The sequence below is a fragment of the Plectrocnemia conspersa genome, unplaced genomic scaffold, assembly GCF_051122295.1.
Source record: "Plectrocnemia conspersa isolate PC_06_02 unplaced genomic scaffold, ASM5112229v1 ptg000012l, whole genome shotgun sequence".
Taxonomy (NCBI): domain Eukaryota; kingdom Metazoa; phylum Arthropoda; class Insecta; order Trichoptera; family Polycentropodidae; genus Plectrocnemia; species Plectrocnemia conspersa.
In genome coordinates this window covers 31,323,446-31,347,389 of record NW_028277176.1, presented here as the reverse complement: position 1 = coordinate 31,347,389, position 23,944 = coordinate 31,323,446, and the positions used below count along the sequence as shown (strand labels likewise).

General features: G+C 31.1%; 2 protein-coding genes across 5 annotated transcripts; one reads left to right on the top strand and one right to left on the bottom strand.

Moving 5' to 3' along the window:
• Window positions 1-3,560: 3,560 nt before the first annotated feature.
• On the bottom strand, window positions 3,561-21,049 carry LOC148228991 (uncharacterized). 4 transcript variants are annotated; one of them, XM_088199908.1, is made up of 7 exons: window positions 20,942-21,049; window positions 13,237-13,660; window positions 12,974-13,120; window positions 10,685-11,827; window positions 10,213-10,462; window positions 10,007-10,155; window positions 3,561-6,774 (listed from the first exon to the last, which is right to left on the bottom strand). In XM_088199908.1, exons 2-7 carry the CDS (start codon window positions 13,658-13,660, stop codon window positions 6,386-6,388), a joined length of 2,502 nt encoding a protein of 833 aa, XP_088056034.1. In that variant the 5' UTR covers window positions 20,942-21,049; the 3' UTR covers window positions 3,561-6,385. The 4 variants fall into 4 exon arrangements, with proteins under 4 accessions (XP_088056034.1, XP_088056035.1, XP_088056036.1 ...); XM_088199909.1 differs by lacking the exon at window positions 20,942-21,049 and adding an exon at window positions 20,679-20,839; XM_088199910.1 differs by lacking the exon at window positions 12,974-13,120.
• Window positions 21,050-23,380: 2,331 nt separating this feature from the next.
• bcn92 (LYR motif-containing protein bcn92) lies at window positions 23,381-23,939 on the top strand. The gene is made up of 3 exons (XM_088199816.1): window positions 23,381-23,490; window positions 23,609-23,729; window positions 23,798-23,939. The coding sequence occupies exons 1-3, from the start codon at window positions 23,402-23,404 to the stop codon at window positions 23,846-23,848; spliced, it is 261 nt and encodes an 86-aa protein (XP_088055942.1). The 5' UTR covers window positions 23,381-23,401; the 3' UTR covers window positions 23,849-23,939.
• Window positions 23,940-23,944: the final 5 nt, after the last annotated feature.

Below are 23,944 nucleotides of genomic sequence, written 5' to 3'. Positions count from 1 at the left end.
ATAACGTAGTTCTAATTTATTTATCAGTTTTATTTTTTCGGTGCTACCGGTATTTTATTTTATAATACTGGTAGTACCGAAAATTATTTTCATTACGTAGATATATCAAATCATGTAGTTGATTTTATGAGACCCTTAATACCTTTAATTTTATTTACAACCATGCGTCACCGTCTTACGTCTTTTTAACATCTTCAATTGGTGAAAAATTATACTCTTCATGCCAATTTACACAAAGTAGAAGGAATAGCTGATTTAGCTCTTATTAGCTCTTTTTCCATATACTTATATCTAAAATAAATATGTGTTCTTAGCTGTGTTTTTGATACAAAAGCAAAATAAGGAGGAAATAACACTTAAAACTTTCACCGTTTAATTATCTTATAATAACTAAATTCCATCTACGTGCTAAATAACTAATTTCACGCTTTTTGTGAAATAATACTAAGATAATCAGTGTCATTATAAAAAATAAAATGGAATGTCTTAAGTATTATATTGTATAAAATAAAAAAGGTGTAACATGACAATCATCAAAACGTTAAATATATTTTATCCTTATTCTGTTTTACATTGGTTGTTTTATATCTACTACAGGTATTACCAAATAACTTTCATTAAAATCAGTGTATATACGATGATTTGTATAATAAAATATGTAAAATACATACATATATATATTTAGGACTAGAAAATATTGTAGATTAAACTTTGAGAACCACGAGGCGGTCCTTCGGATGAAGGTATCCTAATTTATATATTTTTTATACGAAGGTTCGACCGATACAAAATGGTGGAAAGTTTAAACATTCTTGGGACCGACTGGTGTGTTATCGTGGCACTTATTTTCGTGTGTGTGCTGTATCTCCTATGCGGGAAGCCTGTCAGGGCATAACAGCTTCGTATTCGAAGAAGACCCTAAAAGGATTACATTACTTTTTTGTTGCTCGCGTACTTCATCAGCCGCCATTCAACGATACAGATATCATTACGAGAGCACCGAAACGTATTTTTTCATAAGTCGTAAATCAAAAGGGGGGGAATTATAATTGCCGAAGTTTGTCGCTAAAGTTCAGTTTTATTACATCACGATTCTAATTTCCTACCAATTTCGTTCGGTGAATTAAAAAATCGTTTGATCACTTTTCGGATAAACCCTTACACAAAATGGCTTCTTCACAGATCATTATGTAGCCGGTTTTTAATTCCCTCCTCCTCTTTTTTATTCACTGTCTTCCAATGCGCCAGATGGAGCGCGTTCGAATTTCTAACAATCTATTATAAGGCAGAGGCTTTTTTATATATATATTATGGGTGTGTTTGTGCGTGTGTTTGTGCGACTTAATGGCCTTTTCCATATATTATGTTGTTATGAGTTGCCCAGCTGCCATTACCCGTTTGATTTATCGGTCAACCGGTATAATTAAAACGTAATCTTTGGCTATACATTTTCCGAAATAGAATTTTTATAATTGTATGTACGTTATAATTAAGCAATATCAATATTGTTGATTTATTTTTTCATCATAATAAAACACGCATATAGTACAGAGGGGTAAAAGCGAACAAGGTTTAAACTTAGTTAAAATTGAACATGGACAAATTCTGTCGCTTTACGACAAAAGTGGAAAATTTAAAAAACAAAATGTCAAACAATTATAGAATCCTGTCATTTGAATGCTTTAAAAATCTCTTTTTTTATTATACAAAAGACGAAAATAAAAGTAAATAAATTTTATTAATATACTACAAATGTAGAAATAACAAAATCAACATTCGTTATAATAATATATCATATTTACACATTATCATGCAAAAAATGGATTTATTTACATAGAGATGGTCTTTTTATATCCGTCTTTTGTGACTAAGATTATGCAATAATGTCCATATCTTGTTCTGATACTTTTTGTGTCATTGAGCATTAACAATCCGTCAATATTCGGTGGTTTTCGAGTGTGCTAGAGTCATGATCGCTTCCCTTATTCTTTCTCGTCGTGTCCAGAATAAGGAAATACTCTTGCACGAGCTTGCCAAGAACAAAGATGTTTTCAAAAAAAATATGTGGGATGGTGTTGGAAGCAACAAGTTAACTATATGATATTTTTATTAAAAATAAATTCGCATAGCAACAACGATATTTTTTTATACACATACGGCTTTAATAAAATGAAGACAAGGGCGTTCTTCTAGGCCTGATTTCATTCCTGATGTAATTTTGAAGGGTTGCGAAGGCAGTCTCGCTGCTCCTCTAAAACGTATTTTTGATCTAATTCTGAAGACATAATCATTTCTTAATCTATGGAAATGCACAAAAGTCACCCCTATTAATAAAAAGGGTGACAAATTGTGTATAAAGAACTATAGACCAGTCGCAGTGTTGTCAGCTCCTGCTAAATTGTTAGAAATAATTATTCATATATAAGTCTTTATCTTTAATCACTTTCGGCAAGTTTTGTTGGACCAACAGCATGGGTTTCGTACCGCTCGTTCTACTGTTACTAACCTTCCGTCTTTCACTTAAACGGTGACAAAAGACGTCGTATATACATATTTTGAAAAACCCTTCGACAATGTCATGGGTTATTATTAAAAAATTGTCGAGCCTCGGTTGCTCGGATGATTTAACTCGGTTATTCTCGAGTTATTTGAGCGATCGTAGATAGTTTGCAACCTATGGCGGCCGATTGTCGAAAGAATATTTTACCCCTTCGAGGACTCCTTAAGGGTCCAACCTGGGCCCTTTTACAATTTTTTTAAATTACTGGAAGATGCTGTCGACAATCCAGTTTTGGGTTCCAGAACGACTTCGAGAATCACGATCGCATCTTTTTTTGATGGCCGTTGGGGCTAGGACATCCGCATCTTCCGACTTGCCTATGGCTGTGGCCATCCGGCTCCTTAATACCGTGGCATTACAAATTGACCTGTTTAATGTTAGCTACGAGGAGCTGATCCAGTTCGGATCATTTAATTTTGATATTTTATTTTATTATTTTTGTGGATTATTTTAATTATGTATATGTATATGTATTTGTTTGTGTATTGAAATAATACAATTGTGTTAGACCATCGTGACGCATTGGGGTAACCTGTTAGGTTACGATGGTCTTAATTTAATATAAATAAATAAATGTTACAAATTAATTAAATTGTATGTAATTAATATTTTACACGTGTTGCTCAGTAATAAGTAATTATCATTAATACACGTGTATCGTATTAAATATTTAGTATAAGGTCATTAACCAGTCATCACAACACCGTTTCCTAACTTTCGCCAACGACAGTGCTCCTCTGGAGAGCGGGCGCTAGTATTTTATCTATTTTAGATGTGCACTTTAATTGTTTTTATTTAATGGTATAATTATTGCTTGTATAGTGGCCATCATGACGCATTAGCGAAACCTATCAAGTAATGATGGTCAAATTTGTTATAAATGGATATGGCCAATTTTTGTCGTCCTACGACACTGGTGTCAGATTTGAACGTAAACGTCAAATAGTAATGTATTAACCTAAAATGTTTGTTTTCAGTATTTAAAAATAAAACAAATGAATCAATATTTTGATAGTATTTTATTCATCAGATCTATTCTAAAACAGATCGAATCATGGAGGAATAACAACAATATCTTTTTTCATCATATTAATATTTTTGGACAATATCCCTCCGCAGTTGAGTTTCGAATGACTTTCGATAGATACAAAAATTGGCAAAAAAATGGATCTCATGTACGCCGCATCTCATACCCGCATCCGTGTGTGTGTGTGTCTGTGTTTGAACGTCACAACTCTAACTAAACACATATTCAATAACAGTATAAAATTACTCATACATTTCTCAAGACATAACAATACTTACTGATCATGATTATTCAATTCTTAAGAACGATAAAAGCACTTGTTAATAATCACTATTTGTAAATATATAACTATTTATGTAATCGTATGCGAAAAATATACACTAGTAACATATGTATATAGGTATATATATCTCTCCTTCGCATATATACATATACTTATAGGGCTTGAATTATTTCTATAACAATATGCATGCATCCCAACATGCTTTTATAAATAAATCTTTATCCGCATATTTTTGCTATTTTACTAAATATCATCAAAAATATGCAAATCAAAGACTATCGACACAAATAAAACTCTATGTATCATATAAAACTGGTCTGATATTGGTTTTTCTAAAAAGATATCTAATTCATCGAGCAGAATGAGATTCATGCGACCTGTGCGTCGTGTCAATCGTTCGACTCGATTTCATCTTCAAAAAATATCATTATAATAACGATAGCCAAGTGTAAGTATAAAAAAAAGCATGCTAAAATATTTTATTAATAGTTTAGTAATAGAGTATAAAGTACAAAATTTTTACTGTAAAATATATCACAACACTAAAATAATTACATATAAATTAAAATATTACACGTGCACATAAAAATAATAAGAGAAGAGAGACGAGAAAAAACACAACATAATTGCATAATTGTGTCACTTTATGTATTTTTAATTTAATTTAAAATTGAATTATCTATAAAGTGACACAATTGGTTCTTGCTATTTACATGGCATTTTGATTATGGCAAATGTATATATTTTAAATGAAAATGAATCTAAATATGATGTAAAACGTCACATTAAACAAATAAATATCACATTTCTTGATCTGATAGATTAAATAAATTATATATGTAGGATTATGTAATTATATTAGACATGTGTATGAAGCATTCTTCATTACCAATTAGTGTGTGCGGTAAGCTTCGGTATCGTCCGATCCCTCGCAACACCGCTGACTTTGATTTAGCTACCCTCGGTGGATCCTACATATATATATATACTACGATATTAAATGAAGATAATACATTATTCTTTGCGATAAATCATTATTGATTAATAAAAATATTCAATACGTACGTAATAATGATGTACATAGCGATAATTTAACTACATATTAACCTCACTATCAAAAAAGGCGCAAAAGCGCAAGTTCCGAACCTGCACTTAGTAACCACTTAAACTCCACAAAAGAAATAACTTTCTTTAACCGTTAAAGCAAATACACCGCCGTAGTCACCTCGCCCCCAAATTCTATCCCACGATTACCTAATTATATTTTTAGCACCTCTACAGTCATTGAAATGTGGGGTCATACGACACTATGATATAAAATATAACATCCGAAGAAGCCGTTGGAGAAATTATACTATGAATATATTTATTAATATTCAATATTTATATAGAATGTGAGAAAAATTCAATTTCCTATCTAATCTTACAAAAAAGCTTTTAAAACTCTTTTATGCTTTTCAAAAATTTGTCTTTTTTTAATAATATTAATTTGTAATAATATTAACGATTAATAAAAACGAGTATTAAAAAAGTGCAACTACCCTGTGAAAAAAAATATATTTAGGAAAGTTACTGTCTTATATATTAAGAAAAAAAATGTATTTACACAATACTTTGGACAGATCTTTTATGAATATTGTATGTGTCATTGGATATCAAACTTACTATATATGTATATATATATCAATTCTAATATAAATATATTTTTTCATATGCATACATATCTTTGCAGAATATTTGAACAAGTTAATCGATTTTAAAGCTTAGTTTTTTATAATAAAATGATAAAATGATATATATTAAAAATATTTCAACTGATACATTATAGACAAATTGATTTCAAACAATGATACAAAATGTTTACTTAATTTTATATATAAATAAAAAATGAGATTCTACTGATTACAACATTAAAATAAAATTAGCGGGCATTCCAATAAATATATAAATGAATAATCTCCAGAGAACAATACATACAATGTAAGCTTACATTTTTTTATCCATTTACATACTTATTGAATCACCCTTTTAATGAATACTAATACATAAAATGTCTTACTTGTATATGCTAATTTGAGCAAAATAATGTTCTATAATGGCCAAAGATAAAAAAATCATGCTTAAAGATATATTCTTTAAAAAAACATCTTTGACCATACGATAAACGCTTCAGTCCCAGTGTATGGTTTTTAATAACTATACTAGTCCTTTTCGGGCATTTTTAGGAAGACATAGTTGGACTTGACCCAATTTTTAAAATTTATTTCGTGAAACTATTCAAATAAAATATAAATTAAACTAAAAATTCATCGATACAACAACAGGGACTGACTCGTATAATAAACTACAATATAAAAAAAAAAAAAACATCTCTCGTGTCGCATTCGAGTTTACGTCATAAATGAGATTCTTCCAAAATAACACAAATCATGCTTATATCTGCTAACAGAACAAACGTTATAAATCAATCGAATCACAATTCAAAGAGTAACCAAATGTTAAGGTATTGTAATAATCAGAAACATCCGTTGTTCGGTCGTTTTCTCCGTTTGCTCGCTACGGAGCCGAGTTTCTCTAACTTTGTATCGGCGATGCCTAAGTTTATCAGTCCGTTGATGAAACTCTTCGGACTGCCCAACATGGGGCCGTTCAACTTTGCCAGCCTCTCTTTGATGTTACCGGCTAGCGTTTGATTAGTTTTGGCGAAGATTCTCTTCGCCTCGCAGTCTTCGAGTAGTTTTATAGGAGAAGACATCAACAGATTGTGCATCCTGCGCAACTGCCGAGGAGAGACCTGATGGGCGGATATCAGATAGGCGAAGATGCACGGATCGAACTTGCGAACGGCGTAAGAGAAACCCGGATGATCGATCGGCTTTATTCCTGCCTTTTGAGAACACATACCTAAAATAATAAATCACATAAATTAAAAATCCTGTTAATTAATATATAAGATTAAATTATTGATCGCATTCTTATTGATACTTTTATCCGCAGCTTAATCAAGAAAATCATCGACATTATATAATATTTAAAATTGTAAAACTGTACAAGAGCCTAAACAGACGGTAACCGTAGTAATAAAACTCATGTTTTGTTTTTTGCAACAAGCAATTCAATCCCAAATTGCATTGTATGGAATCATCCTAAAACGACACTGACTTTTTAAAATAACCGTCCTGGATCAATCTCAAGGAATGTCAAAGATCATTCCATTTGTCTAAGCCTCCAAAAATCTCTATATAAATCTAAATCCTGGAAACAATCGCCAGTACACTTCAATTTACTCAAAACAACTATAAAACCAGTTCACCTTGTGAAAAAAATTATTACCAGTCAAATTCTAACCAGTGAAATTCACTCCGTTATTATTTGACTCACCATCGACGAAGATATAACGGTTTAGCAGTCATTACACCCAATATTAGCAGCCATAATCGTCATCGCAGGTTTATTATATATCGGTAGGTGACATTTAATTTTCCCAAACTTATGTGTATCAAAAAAAAAATTCTATCGTAAATAAAAATAAAATAATTTCTACAAAGTTTTACTTTTTTCAATTTGAAAAAATGTTCACAACAATTATGCAGTACTACCAGGCCTGCCGAGAGGGGGGAGGAGAGAGGACAAATTCCCGGGGTCCGTTCTCCTTGAGAAACTCTGGAAAAAATCATAGCAAGAATATATGTAAAAAAAAAAGTAAAAACCGACCTCAAATAATGAATCTTAACTAGTATTTGAGATGTATGTACTGATATATTTCAGGTATAAGTTCCTTCAGTCTTTTTTATACATACAAGAAGTAAAAGGGGCGACACATTGCCTTTAAAAGCACCCACTTTCAAGGTAGTACTTTTACATTAAATATTATCATTCAAAGGAACAGATTGTAGATTTTTGACATGGCTTCGTTTGTGTCAAATTTTGTTTACAAATTATTGACTTTATTGCTTTTTAAACGTTAAAAAATATTAGACATGAGAGGAAATATTCAACCAATGTAAATCAGTATCAGTAAATTTAGGTATTCGATCCGAAAATTCAGATCGAATACCTAAGGAAGTAGCAAATAAGTAACGAAAAACAACAGCACCAGCTGAATTATATAAGTTTAATGTTTTTATAGATTGTATTATCGGAAATTGACAACTGTATTTAATGCAGCAAAATAATTAAATAATACATTCAGTTTCATGTGGTTATTCCTGAAAGAAATCTAGAAAAAAATCTCGAATCCATCCAGAAAATATTTTTAAAAATATGTAATTTCAGTAAAATCGTATCGGAATACATTTTCACTAGTAGATATATATTTTACCAGTGAAAATATAAATTATCTGGCAGGAGCTAGTACAATTATATGATTTCAACTTTTCTATATGTAGTAATATATATATTTACATACTCACAACCGATGTTACAGTGAATGTGTATTTTTTGGTAAAGTTATATTTTCACTAGTAAATTCCAAATATATTTTCACTAGTAGATACATATTTCTACAAGCGAAAATATAATTTAACTGATAAAATTGATTCCAAAATATCCAAGAAACTCAATTTGACAGTTACGAAACGTCCATTTGCTGTTCAAACGCAAACATAAAAGTTTTAAAACTAATTATAGTTTTAGAACTTTCATTAGGTCAAGTCTAAAATACAAACTAAGCCAACTAATCTCTAGGGGGAAATAAGCTCAACAGTACAGACATTGCATCTCACATATTGCTCCATAGTTTGTCTGCATTTCAATATTATACTGTTTTTAAAATATAGCTATCCTTACCGATATTACTATGAACTTCTAATATAAGAGGGCTGATCAAAGTATATTCAAACCGAATTTTGATCAATAGGAGGGCACACAAACAATTATCATTTCTCAGAAGGCAAAAATTCACGTCAAAAGCAATAAAATCGTGTCAGTGCTGTCGCAGTGGGAACGCTCGGTAACAAGCATTCCCACTGCGACGATGACGGCACGATGTTATTGGTTTTGGCGTGAATTTTTGACTTCTGAGAAGGGATAATTATTTTTTGCGCTCTCCTATTGGTCAAAATTCGGTTTAGATGTGCTTTATTCGATTCTCACTCATAATGTTGTTATAAACACTAGATAATCGAGCGTTTTCACCGCTACAGCACGATTTTATTGCATTTGACCTGGACTAGAAATTCACTATATGGCAACACTGAGCAGCAAAAAAATCACCACTTATTATCAAGTACATATTATGAGTACATATTTTTTTTTTAAATATTTCGCATAAAATATATCACAACAGTGGCTAATTTTTATATTTATTTGTAGCAATTTTATATTTATTTGTATTAACTCGTACCTATTATTATTTATTCAAGAAATTATATTACGATGGTAAAAAATATATAAAATGCCATTTTCGTTATGAGGAATCATTGTGTTCTCAGGCTCTGAGTTCGCTCTCGACGGCCTTACAACAACAAATTGACTGAAATCAAAATCACAAAACTCTGAAAACAAAGAATATATATATACTGATTAGATAGGAATGAAGCTCTAGTTATGAAGCAAATTGGTGGTTCACTCAGTGGAAGGTAATAAATAATAATAAAGTAAAGCATTTAGAAAAACCATATAGTGCTATTGGTAGATAGGGACAGGCCACCTGTTTTATGCACGCGGCATGATACAAACGCTGATGGCATATTTGAGAGGATCAAAAATTTACTATGCCAAAAAGGACCAGTACTATCCGCATAATAGATACAATCGGTATCTGCAGTAGCCACGTTTACAACATTTCTAAATCTACCACTTCTTACATAAAAGGAAGTTCTTACTCGATATTTGGTATAAAATATCAAATAGTCTGTTGCCACCCCAAATCGTCGCATTGGTCACATGATCAAAAGTAGGAAAAGCAACGGACCTTCCCTAACTGATGGAATATATAATAACGAACACGGCGTACAATACTCAATTTCTAGTCATAATTTGATATTTCTACCACTTCGTTTCCATCTTAGAACACACAAGATACCAGGACGCGTCAAACCGGACTCAAAAGCAATCCGTAATATAAAAGTTCAATCTTTGAAGTTTAATATATAATGCATCTAACACATACAAGTTAAACTAATATTAAAAATACCTGTAATAAAAATATCTTCCAGATGAAACAGAGGTATATCCAATGCGGCTTTGTAAAGTGATTCGGCCGTAGCAAACGACATAACATAACCAGTTCCTGTTAAATACCGAGGATAGAATTTCCCTCCATACATATAAGTCGGTGAATACCTAAAAAAATAAAAAATTAAGCGATAAATAATGACGCTTAAACTAAGAGATAAATACCATTTGCTACTCATATCTAGAATAGGTTTAGCATCGCAGATTAAATCGCCCATTAAAAGCTTCTCGTCTTTCACTATGTCCATTTTTTGAGATGGCGATATCGTTTGATACAATTCATCGGCAGTTTTGTTATTCGCTGATATCGACGGCATCGATTTGATCAGATGCTCTTTTGATTTGTTCTGAAGAACTTCGACTAGCTTAGGTATATTCAGGTACATGTCGTCATCGGTCTTCATTATGTAACGAACTAATTAAAAAAAAAAACACATTTTTTTAAAATCAAGAACATCAAAGTACAGCAGATACTCATTGAATTAAGACGGCTACAAAAATATAATTCGTAATTAACGATGAATTTTAAAAAATATTTTAAAAAATCACTCCATGCATTACACGCATATCTGGGTGTTTTTTTATATTATATAATGATCTTAATTCATGAGTACCCGATCTATAACGGATCACTCACCGTTATTTTTGCAATTACTCACAACCCATTTCAGCAGCATCACTGATTTTAACGTAAGGTTATTATAAGAATCTACAAAACCTTCTTGGATTATATCGTCGTGTATCGAAGCTTCTTCGTCTATTTTAGTCTGTAGTTCTGTATTGTTTTCGTTCGATGATTGTCCAAGTAAAAAGAAGAATCTGACGTTAACGGGAGGTACTAGATTAGGCTCGTTTTTGATCTTCTCTTGTGATTTTGAACCACTTTCTTCTTTACTATCGATCTTGGGTTTATCTTCAAGATTTTTAAACTCGAGTTTAAGCTTATCTCCGTTAGTTGATAGCTTAACTATGTTTCTAGCATTTTTAATAGCTTCTTCGTCTATGTGATACCGTTCACCCTTCGGCGGAATCTTCATCACGTTTGACACTTCAGTCTGATCTTCGTAATAATCGAAATTCTCATTCTTATCTACTTCGTTTTCTTCAAAATTGCCCAGCACTGGATTATCCATATTGTCTTTCTCGTGAACGGTAGTCGGAATTTTATTAGAGCCGTGATCGAATCTAGGATCGTCTCCGCCGTCCGTTCCCTCCTCTTCTTTCAGAGAGTTCTTTAAATATATATTATCTTTCACGTCGTCCGCACTTATGAATGAAGGCAAATCTCTTTTCGTTCGCTTTTTATCTAATTCCATACCTAATTGGACTGTTAAATTGACATTCAACTCGACGGCGTCTTCCGCTTCATTATAGACATTGTAATCTTTCAGATCTCTTTTCACACGTTTATCAGTATAAGTAATGTTAGCTATACTATTTAAAACATTTAATATCTTCTCGGTGATGTTGACGTTTTCAAAACTGTGCATGACAGTCTGCAACCGCTTCGATAGCGCTTCATAGTTTGATTGGTTCGCCCACGTGAGTCTTATCGCCGATCTGGCGGGGAAATTTTCCATTTTGGAACATATTATTACTACGAGAAAGGTTTCGGAAGAGTTTTCTATGTGTTGCGGTCGTTTGACGGCATCTATTGTACTATGTGGTTGTATATTGTTCTTGCAAACCGACTTCGGTTGGTTCAGTAATGTCATGTTGTCTGGAAAGACATAACTCCTCGTGTCCCTCGATGTGTTATAAGACCATCCGAGAACAGATCCTGAATTTATATTAATAATTAAAGTACAGATTGATAAACGAATATTACGTATTATATTGCGTCGTTATGAAAGCTTCATTGCATTAAATATTATTTTATTTAGGAAAGCACTGTAGATGAGGATGAATAATGGAGGTGGATATTCACATTATGATCAATGGGATTGGAATTTGAAATGTAATATTATTAATCTCAACAAAAGTACATTATCTTAAGTGTTAATGGTCTTTCTGTTTTATTTGCCTCGTTAAAAAGTAACGAATGGAACACAAAGAACTACAGAATGTTCAAATGTGAATTTCAAGAACAATACAATTTTTTAAAACAATATTATGTAGATAGTGATTTTTTATCAAATAGTAAAACAAAATTTGATAATGAAAGCGCAACAATCAATATGTGTTAACCCTTTGATTACCGAGCTTTTTGAGATCTACTATTTAATATCAATGTATAACATAATAAAAAATCTTATTTACACCTCAAATAAATACCATATAGTCTAATAAAAATATATTCGATTTTTTCTTCAATGAAGACGTCAGATTCGGTTATTCTCGCTAAAGTAACAAAAGTCGATATATTGGATTTTGGCACGCAAATGGTTAATGATGGACAATTACAATGGAATTCGGCTTGCTATGTACGACTTTATTTTATTTTCTTTCTCTAATTGTATAGAGTTTTTAGTATTTTTTACTTAAATTTTATTTATTAAATATTGCATATTGTTGCTTCTATTTTTTATTTTGAACTATTGTAATTTCGGCTGATATAAACATGATAATGGCTAAAAGCCAGATATATATAATTTACAGCTTGTAGAACACTAAATTATTTTTGAAATAAACATTTTAAAAATAAAACAAAGCTATCTACGACTTTTAGTTTTCAAGTATTATACAATACTTTTAAAAAGCAAACGTAGTGTAAAGTAGAGGTAAAACAGAAGACCACGGATTCAAATGATATTCAATGTGAATTGTTATAGATACAAATTTTACAATTGGAATTAAAGATTTAATCAAGTTAGAAGAGTTATTGGAATTAATAAAAATTAAAACTTTCAAAACAACCTATTGAAATAAAATAAATTATAAACGAAGCCATCACCGTTAAGTTTGTTTCAAAAAAGCCCTTGTATACCTTTCCGAGAAGAAGATAAGATCTTCTTGAAAAGATTGTGTCGATTGAAGCCGTGTGTTAAGGTATGATTTTCGTGCAAGCTTGGCAAAACTACAGTGACGTGAGATTTTCCGTTGATTGGCAAGAATGTGTCGTTATTTTTACATTCTGTTTTAAAAGTGAAACGCAAATTATAAAAAAATAATAAAAAAAAGATTACATTAGTAGCTACAGAAACCAAAACAGTTAGTATAAAATCGGGATTAAACTATAGAACAACTCACCGTTTCTACTTTCGACTTTTTTGTACATTATACCATATATCATGCACAATCCAAGAAGTATGAAACAAAACAGTTTTCTGGCACTTCCCCTGTGCCCCCTTCTCGAGAAGTGCGAATCGTCGTAGGACTTGTCATCCTCGTTCGCGTGTTCGTGCAATCTTCTAAAAGGTCCGTTTTCATGGTGTATCGTAGATGGATCGTCGTAATAGTCATTCATATTTAAGTAAGAATCTTTTTGCCAATCGCCGCTCTTGCTATCGTCGGAGAAGACTTCTGTCGAGCTATTGTCCATGTCCGTGTAAGGGTAACTGCTGGAGTGGTTTGCGATCGAGGAGCCATAGTCTGGCATAACCCTCGAAAATTTGTTTCTATGATCTAAGTTACTCTGTATTCCATCTGGATAATCTAACAAAATTTGATCCATCTGAAATGTAAATTACTACCATTATATAGATGCAAAGTTTATGGAAATGTATGCTAAAACACTATAATCTATGCTAAAAATTGTGAGAGTTTTTGATATTGAATCATGTAACCGTAACATATTATGTTCTAAATAATGATCAGTACAAATAGTCAATTATTTAATAACACATCAACGACAAAGCCAATTTTTTGGCTTTACACTATTGACTTGTGAATTACGAAATTCGCCTGCTTTAAACGACAGTAATCGTGTGTAAACACATTATACACAAGCCAATTTATTCGCTTTAGTTGGACTACGAGAAGCCAATTTATCGGCTCTTTTGAGTAGTGAGTTAATTGATACACATTTGTTAATCTGGAAGCGAGTTAATTTTACGTATTTTTCCATAATTATTTATTATTATTTTATATTGCATTTATAGTAAATTATAAAAAAATCAGTGATTGTCGACGTTATATTGCTTTGATATATTTTACTACATTTTTGTATAAATATGTTTAAATAATTTATTTTAACACTTTTCTATTATTAAATTTAGCAAATTGACTTTTCGTATTTTTTTATATATTATTCGGCTTTTGTGGATTTATTTATATCAATTCAGAGGATCTCAATTTTTTTATAAAATTAATATAAAATATTATTTTGTTATCTTAAATTATTTCGTACTCATTTTTTATTGGTATTATTTTATATAAAAATCATTTATTTTAAATCAAATTTAAGTTTAACTTCAGACATATTGAATACTCATATATCTAGTAGTACATACTTGAGCCGGGACGTAATTTGGGGGGGCAGGTGTGGGCATTTGTCTCACCCCCTCCTTAATAATTTAACCAAAAAAATGTATTTCATTTAATGAAATACTATGAATTTTAATAAAATAAAAATATTAAAAATAACGACCAGTCTGTCCAATTTTTGTCCCCCCTCCCCCCCGAAAATATCTGAAATGACATTCCTTATTTTAAACCAGAAATTCTCAGGTTATCCTTCAAAAAAATCTAAAATAAAAACAGTACATTTTCACTGGTAGATACATATTTTTACCAGTAAATTGGCAGGTATTTCAACTTTTACATACGTAGTAATGTATATATTTATATACTAATCATGATTTATTTACATGCGATGTATAAATGTTACAGTGAATGTGTATTTTTCGGCGAAGTTATATTTTCACTAGGGAAGTCCAAATACATTTTCACTAGTAGATATATATTTCTACTAGCGAAAATATAATTTAACTGATAGGCGTTAGTGAAATTATATGCTATTTTAAAATATTCATGAAATTCAATTTGACAGTTGCGAAGCGTACATTTGCTGTTTAAACCCAAACCTAACCTACACGAATTAACCAAACCCAAATTGACCTAATAAAAGTTTTAAAACTTTGGTTAAGTGCAAAATACAAACTAAGCTAGCTTATCTTTCGGTGGGTGGGAAATAAGCGGAAAAAGAAGTACAAACAGGTGTCGCATCTCGTATATTGCTCCATAGTTAGTCTGCACTTTGATATTACACTGTTTTAAAAATATGATAGCTATCCTCATCGATATTACTATTGACCTCTGATATGAGAGTATTGGTTAAAATATATTCAAACCGAATTTTAGTCAATATGAGGGCGCAAAAACAGTTTATTAATTTTATTGGCACGATTTCATTGCTTTTGGCGTGGATTTTTAGATTTATTTGAAGGGATAATTGTTTTTGCGCCCTCCTATTGATCAAAATTTGGTTTAGATATGCTTCATTCGATACTCACTTATTGTAAGTGGAAATATTGTTGTTACTTTGGATTCTAAGCAGGGACGTCATTTAGAGATGGGGTTATGGGCATTCACCCCCTCCCCGCTCTCCAGAAAAATTATTTTTATTATTTGTTTATTCTATGAGACAATAGCAATAGTTGAAATGAAATTACAAAGTTATTATTCATATTATTATTATATATTATATACTTCCAGTTCTAATTATTATACCTTTAATTATTATTTATATTATATTAATGTATCATTCATGTGGTATGCTTATTACAAAAGAATAAATAAAATGTTATAAATTAAGGTAGAAAATAAAAACCGGAACCGAACCAATATATTTTTTTTAATCATTTATATGCCACGTTATTTTTCGTACTACACGACCCTAATGCAAGCTATTTTTAGAATTAAAAAAAATATATGTCAAGTGTTAACAACTTATCAAGGACTCTTATAACCCAAAAGGAGCCTTTGGGTGCTATTTCCAGTTGTCACAACAAAATAAAATGAATTAATTTTTGCTTTATTAGCAAACTAACAATTTTTACACAAAGTAAAAATACATATTTTTTATAAAATATAAGCTAACAATAATAAAAATCTTTTCGGCATTTTTTGCATGTCACCCCATTATCTAACGTGTAAACATTTTTAAACTTATTTTCAGCTCAACATTATAATGACGATTCTCCGAGTTATGAATCATTAACTCAAGACTCAAATTATAATGATTAAGTACGTACTATGTGTCATATGAGAGATATTCGTAAATTAACTATTTTCGTGCCATGGTATATTTCATATTTCACGACCCCAATGCCAGTTATTTTTATAATTAAAAATAAAATATATGTCAATGGTTATTAACTTGTCAAGGACACTTATAACATAAAAAAAGAGTCCGTACACTTTCCAACAAAATCTGAAATAATTTCCACAAATATACCAAAAACAATCCGGTGAGTTAACACATCTTTGAAAAGCTATTGTCGTTTATAAAAAAGCACAAACACACTTACGTGACAGTGTGTTACTAAAAAGAAGTTTCACAAAGCTCAGAGCTCTATGACACATGTACTACACAGTCTATATACACACTGTAGGTGGACAAAGGGACCAGAGAGACACTAAGATGGAAGAAGAAATATGTGGAGGATCGAAAAATAAACTGGTTAAATCTGTTTTTCACTAGTTTTATTGTTGTAATTATGCTAGTTTCAACTAATTTGGGGGCAAACACCTTTGATTCTGATTTATCTCTCTTTTTAAGTGTTAACACACATAAAATAAGTATTTAATATACCATAAATATGTACATATGTACATAAAAACCGTTTCACTATACTTTTCATTCCATTAAATGTCAAAATAAGAAGTATAATTTGTGAAGAAACTGTACGTGATCAATTTTTTTCATTATTTTTTCAGTAATCAGCACCTGAAAAACTATTAATATTTAAGACAACTTTTACATAGCAGGCCTGTCTAATTTACGACATAAAAAATGGGTCAGTAAGATTGAAATAATGTCGAAATATTTACTTACTTTCAAGTGTTACAAAGGGCTAAGTTATATGTGATATTCTCCATGAGCTTAATTAGCTCATTATTAGTTTTTAATATTGCATATGTACGTTTTAGGTATATTTTAATTAATAATCACGATATTCTTATGAGGTTAGAAAACTCTAGAAAAATCGATCGGAATTATAATTATAAATAAAAATCATAAATTCTGATTTCCAAGGCATGATAGAAATTGAAAACACGAAAGTTCATATGGGATTCGAACCCAGATCTTTCAGGTATTAATCACTGCGCTGATCTAATTATAATTACGTACAAATCTAGTAATTAATCAACTAGGTCATTGTAATAACAAAATGTTTAAAAGTTATTAAATTATTTACATATTTATCTAAAAAAATAAAAAGAGATAGCAACGTTTTCATAGTTTATTTGGACGTATCGCTGCTGATCAAGAGATTTTATTTTCTAGTATAATAATTACACTGCTTGCTTTAAACAGCATTTATTTTAATTGAACCGCCCATGCAATACTTTATCGCTATACTTCTTCTGATACACAAACACTTATCTGTGTAAGCAGAAAAATTGAATTAGCATTAGTTTTGACTTCGAAAAGTTTTGATAGATAAAATATTGAAATATTAAATTATTATTTAAAAATAAACATTATAGGCTAATGACAACATTTAACAAGTATAAGTATTGTATAAAATACAATGGATATAACTCACTATGTTTACCAAGCGATAAACTCAACATTAAACTATCATTATGTTTTTACATTTACATCAATGTTCAATAACATTTGATTATCATACCATTAAATTTAACATATTACAAATATGTTAACATTCGATATTGTATATACTACAATATTACACTCCGGAGACCTTCAGCATCAATTTAGTTGATGAATCAACATCAATCTTCGTGTGTTTATAACAGAAAAGCATTCATGTTTGAATAAGTTTATCAATTCAATGATTACAACTATTTGGATATAACAATCCTCTAAAATTTATCTAAAAATTTTAATCATAATATGTTATACTTTTTCAACATTAATAACATTATCAACAATGATAAAAAAGACAGATTTAGACCTCTACTAATGGAATAAAACACTCGATACACGATTAGCAATAAACTATTTTGTAATTATACTGTACAATATCACAGACGTAATATAAGTACATTGATGTGGATGTAAAATTGCACGCATATTTCAATTGTAGCACTAGTTTTTTCTAATAAAGTGCATCGATTTAATTTAGCGCATAACTAAGAATTGGATAAATTAAATCAGGTTGTTCCGTAAGTCTTTGCGTGTTTAAAGGTGTGAGTTAAATGAGTTAACGATTAAAATGTACAATACTTTTACTAAATTATATACTCTCCATCTTTTTCTACAATTATTCTCTAAATGTTATTCAATTTTTTTATTTCTAATGTGAAAAATATTGTATTTTTGGAAGCAATAAAATAAATTAATTGCCTGCAAAATAATATTAAATTAAAAAATATTTATTGATCTATAATTATTTTAACTAATCATAACTTAATATGCATAACATATTGCTGTGCGAATTACTGCAAATATTGCAAAAAAATTTTCAGTAAAATCAAATATGTTTTAATTAAATGTTAAGAGTTTTGACAAATAATTCTATGATTTAAATTTTTCAAGGAAAATTCTTGTATTTTCAGTATATGTTGTTTACATAAAATAATGAGACACCGTGAATTTAATAGTTTTCTAATTTTATTTTAATGTATAAAGTTAACTTAATTTTCAATATTTATTGTTGTTTATTTTAAAAACGTTATACCATATCGGTGTCAAAAATACAGAATCAAGCAGTGATATTAAACGTTACTTTATTATCACATATCCTGCTTATTGTCATTTTAGACTTGTAATGTGATATGAAATATCCGTTACTTCAGTTATTTTTAAATACTGCATTTTTTAATATTGTCCACTGTTATGAATCCAAATCGTTTCCAATTAAAATGTTTTAAATCCTTTTTCCAGCAATTTTGATGCTTCAATCGACGATACTTTCCGTCTGAATTATATCCCCGTCATGAGACCAATCATGACGGGGTTATAACAGTTACCTGGTACATTTTTCTTTATGAATTTATAGGGACTGACAAAACATTTGATAATCCGAAATCTAATTTTCTACGATATTTAAACTTTACAATTTTTTTCCTATATGGTATTATATATAGTAATACTATTAAATTTCGATAATACAATGTCTCATCTTAACATGTGTACAAATTTGTGTTTCCTCATTTAGAATTTATACAAAAAAAAACACATTTATCTGCGTATTTCACTAATATCATTTTAACTTGAACCTTTGTGTCTCTATGTAATAATAATTTGTCATCCTTCCTATTCACATTCATCAATCACTAACTTATCTTAAAAGTCTTCCAAAGTTTTGCTGCTAATATTTAGCAATAACTCCCAACCTTGTTTTAACACAAAATTATTTTTATTAGTACGCAATTATTCCAAGAAAGTCACAGTATTCAATGTATTTTTCTTCAATCCTATAAGTCTTATAAAGTGACACCGTCAAATCTTCAAAAAGATAACCACAGAAGCTTGTTGAGCTGATGCAAAAATTTGACAATCGGTTGAAAATTTCCCTAGCATCAGACGATGCTACTTCACAATGTGATACTAATTTAGTTTTGGAAAATTTAATACAGTTTTATCGCACAAATATATATTATATTATACATCAAGCAGCAATATTGAATGAGCAAGAGTCCAAGTTGAAAAAAATGGTTGTATCGGGCTGTCTGAATTGTTGATTAATGGTTGAGTTCCTGCAATCTAATGTGGTAGAAGTTCCAAAAGTCTCGAAGAAATCCCTGTTGGTGTCTCGCAATATATGAGTCTTTTTGCTGGTCTGAGTCGATCGCTCTTTTCCAGTCATGAATTGAGTGTTGTTGTCGGAGCGCTGACATAATCAATTGTCAAATTTCCGTGTTTCTTGGACGAATAGAATGGAATGTTTATTTACTGTAGTTACCATTTAAGCTTCCTAATGAAGTAAGAGTAATACTTCCGGGTGGCCTTTTAGAAACGAAATCATTGTGGTCACTTTCTGATCTGTTCTAGACGTGTCACGAATATCATAAAGAAATAAATGTATTTAGTAGCTTTTATTACGGTAAGTAACGCTAATGGTTTTCGCAAGTTGTAATTTGCTCGCTTTTGAAATTCTTGGGTCTTTCAAAATGACGATCTCTCTTGTTTTTGTTTGACAATGCACTTTTGTTTAAATGTCGCTTTTCACTGGACAATTAATTAGGAACCCATCCACTTCTTAATACTCTATTTCCAAATTTTCTTATATATTTTTTAGTACTAAGAAATATTTCACATATTCTATTTTGCTTATTAGAAATATCGACTGTGTGTAAGTTATATGATCGTTAGTAAATTCCCTATCTTTACGACCAAATATATTTTATTTATTGTAGATTTAATAATAGTTTTTAAAAATAATTTATGGTGAAAGTAAAGAGCTATACTTTTTAACATTTACTCGATTATAACTGTGGCTAATTTAAGCAGACATTCTAAATTTAGCTTAACTTTTCATTAGACCTTTTCAAGAAAAATAATCGGCTATGAAATAGTTGTTAATTATAAAGAAAAACGAGTAATAAATTGAACTCACATCGCATCAAGTAATTGTGCACTTATCACAACACACAGTCCATCAGATGACTATGTAAATTCTAATTGTACGCTAATTACGAACGAGTGACGCAACAGAACGAAAGCAACGAGCCGTCGAACCGTCGAACCGTCGAACCGTCCGAAGGTGAAAACTCGAATGGCGATTTAAATTTGCGATTCGTTTTAATCGCAAGAGACGCGCGGGGAAACTGTCATGCGGGTTCGACGATATGCGATTACTTACGTCGCTTTATTACTTACGTCGCGTGAGTAAAACGGGGCGGTGATGCCGGGGGCTCATCACCGGCGGACACCGCGCGCCCCTGCCCTCCCCCCCCGCGCGCAGCTGACAACCGACTTAAATAGAAGAATTGTCGGCCATTATACATTTATAAACTTCAATCATTTACAATTGCGCAACTTCATTAAAGTTACATATTTAATTCAATATTTTATATTTATCGTGCTAAATCTACGTCAAAACATTCATATATTTTAGAAAAATAAATATTCCTCAAATATTCCTTCGAAAATATTTATTCATATATTTATAAAAAAAATTATCAATCCCTTTTTACATTTTTCTTTAGAATTATTGCCGTGCGCGTTCTTTGTTCCGAACATTGGTTAAAAATTGCAATTAACCGTAGATTAGTGTCATCGATAACACTTAATAGCACACGACGACACTGATAAACGGTTAATTGCGATTTTTAACCGATTTTTGCGGAAATTTTTATGAATTGTATCGCTTTCTTGAATCTTAAACTTTAAAATCTCCCGAAAATTCCCTCCATTATTTGTACAAATATCTTTATTCGTTTCGAATAAGCATCCAGCATCTCTATGCCTTCTAAAAGTTATATTTTGCTTACCCAAAGTAATAATAGTATTTTGGCAACGGGATGGTGACGGGTGGCAATTAGACACAGATTGAGCCGCTGCAATAATGTTTTATTGCGATATTAAGTTCTTTACAAAGCGGACGCGAGACGACGCGTCCAATTGCCTGGAAGATTGTCAGTGGATAGAGAGACCATCACGCCAGTGTTACCCAAGTACTGCCAAGTTTTGGCCATAATAAATCTAGGCTCCCACAGTATCAATAAGCGGAATTTTTAATTTTTAGTTTTTGAACTTGTTTTAGTTTTAAATTTACTTTTGTGGTTTATTTTAACAATCTAGAAAATCTTTAACAGCTTGAATTAAATGATTATTGACAGTGATATTTGTGTCTTTAGTGGTGTTTTTCAAGCATTCCATTTTTGCCATGTTTACGTTTGTGTATTTTAAAGGCTGTCATAACTTTAGTGACTAATGCTCCAGACTCAGTGTTATAATTTTCCTGGCCTAAGGCTACTGGAAGAAATTATCCTTAGCATTTAATTTTTATATCTTTGAATTATATATAAATTAGAGTTACTTGCTGAGCGCCATAGTTGTATCCCGTTTACTGTCAACTGACAACTGAGAGTTTCTCCTTAATAGCTGTGGAGCCTGTTTATATTTATATATAGATTTTTATTATGGCCAAAACTTGGCGGTACTCCAGTAACACGGATGTTACGGTTATTCTCTCGTGTGGCAACCCTAGGTGGGCTCGCAAAGACCGGTTGCGGGTCCGGCCTGCTGATCCGCGCATCGTCTATATACTACTATGTAAACAACTTCATATCACAATAAGACATTACTGCAAGGGCTCAATCTATGTTTATTTGCACCCATCACCATCCCGTCGCTAAATAGCCAATAGTATTTTCTTAAGGCTAATCCTATCCTAATTACTTGCGTTTGATCCATATACGTGTCTTCCATGTGAGTCTTCTGTCCATATGTATCCCCAGATATTTGGCACTATCTGCTCGTGGTACTATAATATTATTTAACTGGACTGTTGGACATGTGTCCCTTTTCATGGTAAATATCAAATGTGTTTGCTTTTATTCTCCAGAGTTGTAGCCATTTTTGAATTTTATTCCAACGTTTCTGTATAAGTCTAAACGCCTTGTTTGGATCTCTATGTGAGGCCTTAACGACCGTATTGTTTGCAAAAGTAGCAACAAAAGTTTAGCTAGTTGTTGGCAGGTCTGCTGTGTATAGTAGATACTTTATCGGCCCAAGCGCGCTGCCTTAAGGCACCCTGATCGTATTTTATGAAGAGCTGACAGTTCATCCTGGTATTTGACTTAAAAATGTATGTCACTGAGATGACTGTCACATACATATTATAGACTATCACATACATGTTATAGAAGGGTGCGTTTTTGAGTTTATATTGTAGGCCCTCGTGTCACACTTTGTCAAACGTCTGGCTGATGTATTGAAATGCAGCTGAACAGTACTTCCATTCATGGAGGCTTCTGTTCACCTCACCCGCCACTCAGTCTACCTACTTGTTCGATTGTACTATGTTCCTAAAGAAAACCAAATTAATGATGAGGAACTACCTTTTTTCTCTGTAAAACAGGTCTAATTCTTCTGAGCAACAGTTTTCCTAAGACTTTTGATAGTATAGGTAGAAGACTTATTGGCCTATACCATTGTAGGTATTGTGAATCCTTTGCCGGTTTTGGTATCATTGGTATCTGAACAGTATTGGAAAATCAATATTTAAAACAATATTTTTAAATAATAAATATAATAGTTTAATATGCAATTTATTTTTATGATAAATTATAATGCGTATCGTAAAGCATTTTCCGTGCTGGCAATACTGTAAACATGGCGGCCCCGGCTGTCAGATCCGAAGTGCTGTCACTATATAAAAATCTATTGCGAGAATCGCAAAAGTTCACTTCCTATAACTTCAAGTAAAATAATAGCATGTTAATTTTATTAATGATCAGTCTGTTTTATAAATTCGCTTTAATTCACATGATGAAATAACCTATAAATGTATATGCTAGTAAGTGTTTTATATAATTTCAGAGCTTACTCGCTAAGAAGGATTAAGGATGCTTTTAAAGACGGTAAATCAATAAACGATCCGGAAGTAACATCCAATCAACTCAAACATGCTAAAGAAAATTTAGAAATCATAAAAAGACAGGTATAATTTTATTTACATTTATTTATTATGTAATTGTTTTTATTTATATAAACACATATTTTTTTCAGGTTGTTATCAGTAGCTTATATTCGACAGAGAAGCTCGTCATTGAAAAATAAATATTCCTAATATCTATAATACAAATAAATAACTTGGAAATGTTAAGATGCTGTTATACAAATATTTTATTAATAAATATTGATTAGTTAATATTG